At 36.7% G+C, this 11,417-nt stretch overlaps 1 protein-coding gene across 1 annotated transcript; it reads left to right on the top strand.

Moving 5' to 3' along the window:
- Window positions 1-6,124: 6,124 nt before the first annotated feature.
- On the top strand, window positions 6,125-11,105 carry mrps21 (mitochondrial ribosomal protein S21). The gene is made up of 2 exons (XM_061983408.1): window positions 6,125-6,256; window positions 10,631-11,105. The coding sequence occupies exons 1-2, from the start codon at window positions 6,174-6,176 to the stop codon at window positions 10,809-10,811; spliced, it is 264 nt and encodes an 87-aa protein (XP_061839392.1). The 5' UTR covers window positions 6,125-6,173; the 3' UTR covers window positions 10,812-11,105.
- Window positions 11,106-11,417: the final 312 nt, after the last annotated feature.

Below are 11,417 nucleotides of genomic sequence, written 5' to 3'. Positions count from 1 at the left end.
ATATTGGACCAAAAATACAAAAAACTAATCTGTCTGGAGCCGCAAAAAATTAAAAGCCTTATATAAGTGTTATAATGAAGGCAACACATGCTGTATGTGTCTATATTAGCTATAATAGTCTACTATCAAAATGACTTTAAAAGTATTATATAAGTGTTATAAAGAAGACAACACATGATGTAAGTGTCTATACTAGCTGTAATAACCTACTATCAAAATTACTTTAAAAGTATTATATAAGTGTTATAAAGAAGACAACACATGATGTAAGTGTCTATATTAGCTGCAATAGCCTACTATCAAAATTACTTTAAAAGTCTTATATAAGTGTTATAAAGAATATAACACATGATGTAAGTGTCTATATTAGCTATCATAGCCTACTATCAAAATGACTTTAAAAGTATTATATAAGGGCTATAATGAAGACAACACATGATGTAATTGTCTATATTAGCTATAATAGCCTACTATCAAAATGACTTTAAAAGCCTTTATAATAATGAAGACAACACATGAAAAAATGAAAAGCCTTATATAAGTGTTATAATGAAGACAACACATGCTGTATGTGTCTATATTAGCTATAATAGTCTACTATCAAAATGACTTTAAAAGTATTATATAAGTGTTATAAAGAAGACAACACATGATGTAAGTGTCTATACTAGCTGTAATAACCTACTATCAAAATTACTTTAAAAGTGTTGTATAAGTGTTATAAAGAATACAACACATGATGTAAGTGTCTATATTAGCTATCATAGCCTACTATCAAAATGACTTTAAAAGTATTATATAAGGGTTATAATGAAGACAACAAATGATGTAATTGTCTATATTAGCTAGAATAGCCTACTATCAAAATGACTTTAAAAGCCTTATGTAAGGGTTATAATGAAGACAACACATGATATAATTGTCTATATTAGCTATAATAGCCTACTATCAAAATGACTTTAAAAGTATTATATAAGTGTTGTAAAGAAGACAACACATGATGTAAGTGTCTATATTAGCTGCAATAGCCTACTATCAAAATTACTTTAAAAGTCTTATATAAGTGTTATAAAGAATATAACACATGATGTAAGTGTCTATATTAGCTATCATAGCCTACTATCAAAATGACTTTAAAAGTATTATATAAGGGCTATAATGAAGACAACACATGATGTAATTGTCTATATTAGCTATAATAGCCTACTATCAAAATGACTTTAAAAGCCTTTATAATAATGAAGACAACACATGAAAAAATGAAAAGCCTTATATAAGTGTTATAATGAAGACAACACATGCTGTATGTGTCTATATTAGCTATAATAGTCTACTATCAAAATGACTTTAAAAGTATTATATAAGTGTTATAAAGAAGACAACACATGATGTAAGTGTCTATACTAGCTGTAATAACCTACTATCAAAATTACTTTAAAAGTGTTGTATAAGTGTTATAAAGAATACAACACATGATGTAAGTGTCTATATTAGCTATCATAGCCTACTATCAAAATGACTTTAAAAGTATTATATAAGGGTTATAATGAAGACAACAAATGATGTAATTGTCTATATTAGCTAGAATAGCCTACTATCAAAATGACTTTAAAAGCCTTATGTAAGGGTTATAATGAAGACAACACATGATATAATTGTCTATATTAGCTATAATAGCCTACTATCAAAATGACTTTAAAAGTATTATATAAGTGTTGTAAAGAAGACAACACATGATGTAAGTGTCTATATTAGCTGCAATAGCCTACTATCAAAATTACTTAAAAGTCTTATATAAGTGTTATAAAGAATATAACACATGATGTAAGTGTCTATATTAGCTATCATAGCCTACTATCAAAATGACTTTAAAAGTATTATATAAGGGCTATAATGAAGACAACACATGATGTAATTGTCTATATTAGCTATAATAGCCTACTATCAAAATGACTTTAAAAGCCTTTATAATAATGAAGACAACACATGAAAAAATGAAAAGCCTTATATAAGTGTTATAATGAAGACAACACATGCTGTATGTGTCTATATTAGCTATAATAGTCTACTATCAAAATGACTTTAAAAGTATTATATAAGTGTTATAAAGAAGACAACACATGATGTAAGTGTCTATACTAGCTGTAATAACCTACTATCAAAATTACTTTAAAAGTGTTGTATAAGTGTTATAAAGAATACAACACATGATGTAAGTGTCTATATTAGCTATCATAGCCTACTATCAAAATGACTTTAAAAGTATTATATAAGGGTTATAATGAAGACAACAAATGATGTAATTGTCTATATTAGCTAGAATAGCCTACTATCAAAATGACTTTAAAAGCCTTATGTAAGGGTTATAATGAAGACAACACATGATATAATTGTCTATATTAGCTATAATAGCCTACTATCAAAATGACTTTAAAAGTATTATATAAGTGTTATAAAGAAGACAACACATGATGTAAGTGTCTATATTAGCTGCAATAGCCTACTATCAAAAGTACTTTAAAAGTCTTATTTAAGTGTTATAATGAAGGCAACACATGACGTAATTGTCTATATTAGCTAGAATAGCCTACTATCAAAATGACTTTAAAAGTATTATATAAGTGTTATAAAGAAGACAACACATGATGTAAGTGTCTATATTAGCTAGAATAGCCTACTATCAAAATTACTTTAAAAGTATTATATAAGTGTTATAATGAAGACAACACATGATGTAATTGTCTATATTACCTATAATAGCCTACTATCAAAATTACTTTAAAAGTCTTATGTAAGGGTTATAATAAAGACAACACATGATATAATTGTCTATATTAGCTATAATAGCCTATTATCAAAATGACTTTAAAAGTATTATATAAGTGTTATAATGAAGACAACACATGCTTTATGTGTCTATATTAACTATAATAGTCTACTATCAAAATGACTTTAAAAGTATTATATAAGTGTTATAAAGAAGACAACACATGATGTAAGTGTCTATACTAGCTGTAATAACCTACTATCAAAATGACTTTAAAAGTATTATATAAGTGTTATAAAGAATACAACACATGATGTAAGTGTCTATATTAGCTATCATAGCCTACTATCAAAATTACTTTAAAAGTATTATATAAGTGTTATAATGAAGACAACACATGATGTAATTGTCTATATTACCTATAATAGCCTACTATCAAAATTACTTTAAAAGTCTTATGTAAGGGTTATAATAAAGACAACACATGATATAATTGTCTATATTAGCTATAATAGCCTACAATCAAAATGACTTTAAAAGTCTTATATACAGGTAAAAGCCAGTAAATTAGAATATTTTGAAAAACTTGATTTATTTCAGTAATTGCATTCAAAAGGTGTAACTTGTACATTATATTTATTCATTGCACACAGACTGATGCATTCAAATGTTTATTTCATTTAATTTTGATGATTTGAAGTGGCAACAAATGAAAATCCAAAATTCCGTGTGTCACAAAATTAGAATATTACTTAAGGCTAATACAAAAAAGGGATTTTTAGAAATGTTGGCCAACTGAAAAGTATGAAAATGAAAAATATGAGCATGTACAATACTCAATACTTGGTTGGAGGTCCTTTTGCCTCAATTACTGCGTTAATGCGGCGTGGCATGGAGTCGATGAGTTTCTGGCACTGCTCAGGTGTTATGAGAGCCCAGGTTGCTCTGATAGTGGCCTTCAACTCTTCTGCGTTTTTGGGTCTGGCATTCTGCATCTTCCTTTTCACAATACCCCACAGATTTTCTATGGGGCTAAGGTCAGGGGAGTTGGCGGGCCAATTTAGAACAGAAATACCATGGTCCGTAAACCAGGCACAGGTAGATTTTGCGCTGTGTGCAGGCGCCAAGTCCTGTTGGAACTTGAAATCTCCATCTCCATAGAGCAGGTCAGCAGCAGGAAGCATGAAGTGCTCTAAAACTTGCTGGTAGACGGCTGCGTTGACCCTGGATCTCAGGAAACAGAGTGGACCGACACCAGCAGATGACATGGCACCCCAAACCATCACTGATGGTGGAAACTTTACACTAGACTTCAGGCAACGTGGATCCTGTGCCTCTCCTGTCTTCCTCCAGACTCTGGGACCTCGATTTCCAAAGGAAATGCAAACCAAACCAACCCAAACCATTAGTGCCTGGTTTACGGACCATGGTATTTCTGTTCTAAATTGGCCCGCCAACTCCCCTGACCTTAGCCCCATAGAAAATCTGTGGGGTATTGTGAAAAGGAAGATGCAGAATGCCAGACCCAAAAACGCAGAAGAGTTGAAGGCCACTATCAGAGCAACCTGGGCTCTCATAACACCTGAGCAGTGCCAGAAACTCATCGACTCCATGCCACGCCGCATTAACGCAGTAATTGAGGCAAAAGGACCTCCAACCAAGTATTGAGTATTGTACATGCTCATATTTTTCATTTTCATACTTTTCAGTTGGCCAACATTTCTAAAAATCCCTTTTTTGTATTAGCCTTAAGTAATATTCTAATTTTGTGACACACGGAATTTTGGATTTTCATTTGTTGCCACTTCAAATCATCAAAATTAAATGAAATAAACATTTGAATGCATCAGTCTGTGTGCAATGAATAAATATAATGTACAAGTTACACCTTTTGAATGCAATTACTGAAATAAATCAAGTTTTTCAAAATATTCTAATTTACTGGCTTTTACCTGTAAGTGTTAAAATGAAGACAACACACGATGTAAGTGTCTATATTAGCTATAACAGCCTACTATCAAAATGACTGTAAAAGTTTTATAAAAGTGTTATAAAGAAGACAACACATGATGTAAGTGTCTATATTAGCTATAATAGCCTACTATCAAAAAAGCTAGCATTCTAACAACAGTATGCTTACAGTTGCCGTCAGTGAATTACTAAATTATATGATAGTGAGGTATATACCTGCTAAATTAGCTAATAAAGCTAGCATGCTAACAGTGCCATGCTAACAATAGTATGCTTACTGTTAGCATTAATGAAATACCAAAACAAATGACACTGCAGGTGTATAAAAGCAAAATGAGCTAAAAAAAAAAAAAAAGAAGAAGAAAAAAGCTAGCATGCTAAGAGTACTATGCTAACAATAGTATGCTTAATCCCAGGAACACCACACCTACCGTCAAGCATGGTGGTGGTAGTATTATTCTCTGGGCCTGTTTTGCTGCCAATGGAACTGGTGCTTTACAGAGAGTAAATGGGACAAATAAAAAGGAGGATTACCTCCAAATTCTTTAGGACAACCTAAAATCATCAACCCAAAGGTTGGGTCTTGGGTGCAGTTGGGTGTTCCAACAGGACAATGACCCCAAACACATGTCAAAAGTGGTAAAGGAATGGCTAAATCAGGCTAGAATTAAGGTTTTAGAATGGCCTTCCCAAAGTCCTGACTTAAACGTGTGGACAATGCTGAAGAAACAAGTCCATGTCAGAAAACCAACACATTTAGCTGAACTGCACCAATTTTCTCAAGAGGAGTGCTCAAAAATGTAACCAGAAGCTTGTGGATGGCTACCAAAAGCGCCTTATTGAAGTGAAACTTGCCAAGGGACATGTAACCAAATATTAACATTGCTGTATGTATACTTTTGACACAGCAGATTTGGTCACATTTTCAGTAATAAATTCATAAAAGAACCAAACTTCATGAATGTTTTTTGTGACCAACAAGTATGTGCTCCAATCACTCTATCACAAAAAAATAAGAGTTGTAGAAATTATTGGAAACTCAAGACAGCCGTGACATTATGTCCTTCACGAGTGTATGTAAACTTTTGACCACAACTGTATAGTTTACACATTGAATAATTAATACGACAATTACCTGTAACAAACCCTTTAATTTCTGAAAACAGTGTTTAATTTCCTTGCTAGAGTACAATTCATTATATTATCTAATACAGTATATGAACAAAACAAGTTACAGTGTTCTTGCAAATGTCATTCAAAACACAAAACCCTACAAAAAAAACAAAAAATGAGCAAAAACATTATAATTACTTTTAAATGTATTTAATGTATGGAATAAACAAATGTGACTAAATGGTTGTGAAAACTACATCCGGAACCACTGAGCCAGCGATGTTTCTACACGGTCGCTATTTTCGCCGCAACTGGTGTTGCCATGTCGAGACATCTTCGCTTCGTGGCTCGCACTGTGATGGTTCAAAACGGCAACGTTGACGCGGCGTACAAACATCTGAACAAGTAAACGATATTTACTCATATTTTTTTATCGACATTTTGAAGTTACGTCCGGCAGCCTTGCCGAGCTGACGTTTGCTAAGCTAACTTTCCGCTCAATGTCACGGAAGTGCGCATGCGCAGTGGTGTTTTGCTGGTGTGCCGCATAATAATCTAACAATCTATCCTTATAATGTCCAATATATGGTTGGCTAAACAGCATACATTTGTCTTGACTTTCAGAGAAATTAAAATAATTGACATACTGCGTATTATCGCTGCTTATTGTATATTTAGCCTCTACAGTATAGCTCGGTTGGTAGAGTGGCCGTGCCAGCAACTTGAGGATTCCAGGTTCGATCCCCGCTTCCACCATTCTAGTCACTGCCGTTGTGTCCTTGGGCAAGACACTTTACCCGCCTGCTCCCAGTGCCACCCACATTGGTTTAAATGTAACTTATATATTGGGTTTCATTATGTAAAGTCACTAGAGAAAAAGCGCTATGTAAATATAATTCACTTCACTTCACTACATTAATGATTTGCCCATTGTTTGTCCTGAAGCTGAATGCTTCATGTTTTCTTCCTTCATGGTCACACTAAAGACATTGTTGCTGCTAAACTCACTAAAACAATGTCCTGTGTTACAACTTGGTTGCAGGAGGACTGTCTGCAGCTGAACGTTTCCTAAATCAATCAATCAATCAATCAAAGTTTATCCATATAGCCCTAAATCACGAGTGTCTCAAAGGGCTGCACAAGCCACAACGACATCCTCGGCTCAGATCCCACATCTAAAACTTTAGGCATGTGTGTAACTGAAACAAAAAATGTATCATCTGACCCCGACATACATATTAATGGAGAAAGAATACAAATTGTCTACCAATATAAATATCTTGGGTTAATAATAGATTCAGAGTTTTCCTAAAAGCCCATATTGGCAAATTTGTGTAAAATAATCAAGTTTAATCTTGCAAATTTTCGTGCAATTCAAAATGAAATGTCAACTGAAGCTGCAAAATTGTATTTGCGTTCGATGATTTTCAGCCACTTTAACTATTGCCTTACCAGCTGGTCTCAGGCTGGTCAGAGTTATGGTAAATGGGTTATACTTGTATAGCGCTTTTCTACCTTCAAGGTAGGGCTGGGCGATATATCGATATACTCGATATATCGCAGGTTTGTCTCAGTGTGATATAGAAAATGACTATATCGTGATATTCGAGTATACGTTCTCACGCAGTTGCTTTTAGCTGCGGGCATTACACTACAGGCTCTTCTCACTCTTTGTTGTCTCTCCTTCTCACAGAGACATAAAACAAGCGCCCCTTCTTACATGCGTATATGCCCTCGCGGAGCAGAGAGGTAGCAGCATGGGTAACGTTAGCTGTGGTGCGAGTGGTAATACGAGAGAAAGAAGGTGCAAATCTGGTAACAAATGAAAGAAGAATTAATTCCCAAGAAAAACAGAAGGGGGTCCATCGTCTGGCGGTGGTTTGGCTTCAAGTGGGAATATGTCGAACACAACCGTAATTTGTCAAGTGTGGAGCAAAAGCGTTGCTACAAAAAGTAGCATTACTGCTAATATGCAGCATCATTTGAAAAGTCATCTGCTAGAGAATGAAGAGTGCTTGAAACTCCGCATGTCAACATCTCCGTTCGGTGCCACACCAACAAAATGCTGAGGCAACCATTTCCACATCAACACCGTATGAAAAAAATAGTCAACAACAGAAGGAGATAACGTCCGCAGGAACCTACCACATAGCGAAGGACATACACTATTTGATTTCCTATTGTGCAGCTCATTTTTATTTGACAGTTATTGAAATATCTCTATAAACTTGTATGATTACTGAAATATGCTGATAGCCACCTAACCTAACCCCCCTATTTTTTTATCATATTTTATATGCATTGTGTGCTATTTTTATTTTCCTCTCTTTCTTTTCTTTTTCATTTAAATTGTAATTTTACTGCCTTTTTACACCATGGCCAGTGGACTACAGATGAAAACTAGCATTCTGGCTAATTCTGACTTTTTTAACCATGTGTAGTCATGTGTTTTATGAAATTGCATTGTCCCCTTTGAAATAAACTAATCGGTAACACTTTAGTATGGGGAACATATTCACCATTAATTAGTTGCTTATTCAAGTAACAAAGACTTATTTTAGAGTTATTTGTACACTAGAATCAGAATCAGAATCAGAATCAGAATCAGCTTTATTGTCATTACGCAAGGTAACGAGATTGAGGCCATTCCATACAGTGCGATGTGTGCATGCTAGAAAAACAATGTGCAAATATATAAAAATATAAAAAATTTAGAAGTGCAATGAATATGGTGTGAAATGAATATATACATGAAAAAAAACAACACAAAAACAGGGTGGTTGGTGGAATGGGTTATTGCACCGAAGAGAAGGCAGTTATGAGGGACAATGGGGCAGTCCGTTAAGGATGGTTATGGCCCTGGGGAAGAAGCTGTTCTTTAGCCTGTTTGTTTTGGTTTTAATGCACCTGTAGCGCTTCCCAGAGGGCAGCAGGTGGAACAGGTCAGAGCCAGGGTGGGTGCTGTCCTTGATGATGGCACTGGCTCTGTTGAGGCAGCGGGAGGTGTAGATGTCCGTCAGAGAGGGGAGAGGGCGGCCGATGATCTTCTGAGCCGTCTTGACCACTCTTTGCAGCCTCTCCCTGTCTGCTGCAGTGCAGCTGCCGTACCATACCGTAATACAGTAGGTCAGCAGGCTCTCGATGGACGAGCGGTAGAAGGTCAGCAGCAGGTCAGGCTTCAGGTTGTACTTCCCGAGGACTCTAAGGAAGTGTAGCCGCTGCTGAGCCTTCTTGATGATTGATGTGGTGTTGACTGTCCAGGAGAAGTCATTAGAGATGTGGACTCCAAGGTACCTGAAGGTGTGGACCCTCTCTACACGCTCGCCGTTGATGTAGAGGGGGGCAGGGTCGGTGCTGCTCCTCCTGAAGTCGACGATGATCTCTCTGGTCTTGCTGGTGTTGAGAGCGAGGTTGTTCTCCGAAGACCAGGCCGTCAGCTTCAGGACCTCCTCTCTGTAGGCAGCCTCGTCACCCCTGGAGATGAGCCCGACCACTGTGGTATCGTCGGCGAACTTGACGGTAAGGTTGTCACTGTGGGCCGGACTGCAGTCATGGGTGTAAAGGCAGTAGAGGAGGGGGCTCAGCACACAGCCCTGTGGGGAGCCGATGCTCAGCGTGCGGGAGGATGAGAGGTGCGGGCCAAGTCTCACATTCTGGGGTCGGTCCGTTAGGAAGTCCCTTATCCAGGCGTTTGTGAGAGGGGGGAGGCCAAGAGTGTCCAGTTTATTGCAGAGTCTGTCCGGGATTATTGTATTGAAGGCAGAGCTATAGTCCACAGAGAGCATCCGGACGTAGCTCTGCTGCTGCTCCAGGTGGTTCAGAGCAGAGTGGAGAGCAACAGCGATGGCGTCCTCTGTGGACCTGTTCGCCCGGTATGCGAACTGGTGGGGGTCGAAGTCTGGAGGGATATGGTCCTTGATGTGCTGGAGAACAAGTCGCTCGAAGCACTTCATGATTACCGGAGTGAGGGCCACTGGTCGGTAATCATTCAGGCTGGTGATGGGAGACTTCTTCGGCACCGGGATTATTGTAGATGACTTCAGGCAGGATGGGATGACTGCCTGAGCCAGGGAGAGGTTGAAGATCCTGGTGAGGGGGGGAGCGAGCTGGTGGGCGCACGTCCTGAGCACCTTTCCAGGTACTCCGTCTGGTCCGGTAGCCTTCCTGGGGTTCATATAAGGGAACATATAAGGGTTAAGATTACTAATAAGCAATAATTCTGAGGTTATTGAGGGAAGACTCTTAGTTAATGGCTTACTGGTTGTATAATAAGGCCATGCAGAATAAGGCATTAATAAGTACTTAATAATGACTAATTAAGAGCCAATATGTTACTAATTTGCATGTTGTTAAAAATTAATTAATGGTGAATATGTGTTCCCCATATTTAAGTGTTACCAACTAATCTAATCTAATCTTAGTTGGTGTATGGAATTATTTCTTTGTATGTCTGTAACATTGGCACATTCAGTCATTATTAAGAATTTGCTGAAAACACTGGTAAAATAATATAATTGGCTGAAAATCCCGTACAAACACAAAAATGATCCAAAATCATAAACACTCCAAACATAATACAACTGGAAAATCAACAAAAATCATTTAAACACTGCAGAATTAAAGACACGTGCAAAAGGAATATTGTGAACATATGGTAACGTATACAAACATTGTAAACATCAAAGACGAAAATTCCCTAACACGATTTTCCAACTGCTTAAGGTAAATACTTCCTGTTTTATTCCTCTGGTGTTCACGGAACATATGCGTATATTTCAGGATCCTGACCCAGGATAGGATCATTGAGACGATGAAGCACAAGCGGTACTTTGAGAAGCCCTGCAGAGAGCGACAACGGAAGAGCTTTGAGAACTGCAAGCGTATTTACAACACTGAAATGGCCAGGAAAATTGCCTTCATCTCCAGGACAGACAGAACTGATCCCTGGGTTGGAATGTGATGAAAGGACGGTGTTCTCATTGGACTGGAGTCGGCAGGTGGGAAAAAGAAAACAGCAACTCAATGTTAGTATCATCAAATGGAAAGACGGGCAATTATTTGTATCGTCTTGCAAGAAAATGCTCCTTTTTCTCATGGCCAAATCTTTGGTATGAATTTTTGCTGTGCTTATCCTTGGCAAAGTAGAACTTTTGCATCTGGAAAAAGTTAGCTCATTTGTTGCAGTAAATATACATGTATGTGCATGTCATGTACATTTTATTGATATAAACCTCATAAAATGATCTTCACTGGCTTCACTGAAATCCAAAACATTTGTCAATAGAATCATCCTTGTGTCACAGAAATTATTTATGATATAATATATTTAGTAGTTAAAATGTTTCTTTACTGTCGTCCCTAACATCAGTTTACCTTTTAAATAGTTTTAAGTTGTTGATCAATGGCTCATCCAGAAAAAAAAAAATACTTAGGGTGTGATCCTCTCAGGGAACAAAACACACTGGTCAATCCTAAATTCTTTCGGATGACATATATGCTGAGTAAGAAGGACCACCGAGACAGAATAGCAATACTACCAAGTTTTACTAAAGCTTTATGAGACCAG

This window comes from Nerophis lumbriciformis, linkage group LG21 (assembly GCF_033978685.3).
Source record: "Nerophis lumbriciformis linkage group LG21, RoL_Nlum_v2.1, whole genome shotgun sequence".
NCBI lineage: Eukaryota > Metazoa > Chordata > Actinopteri > Syngnathiformes > Syngnathidae > Nerophis > Nerophis lumbriciformis.
This window is presented reverse-complemented; position numbering and strand designations above follow the sequence as displayed.

What these genes read in the sequence shown, in the direction of transcription:
- mrps21 (XM_061983408.1), top strand. Translation starts at nt 6,174, where the DNA reads ATGTCGAGACATCTTCGCTTCGTGGCTCGCACTGTGATGGTTCAAAAC. An exon ending in GCGTACAAACATCTGAACAA is followed by an intron (nt 6,257 to 10,630) that starts GTAAACGATATT and finishes CGTATATTTCAG; the next exon opens with GATCCTGACCCAGGATAGGA.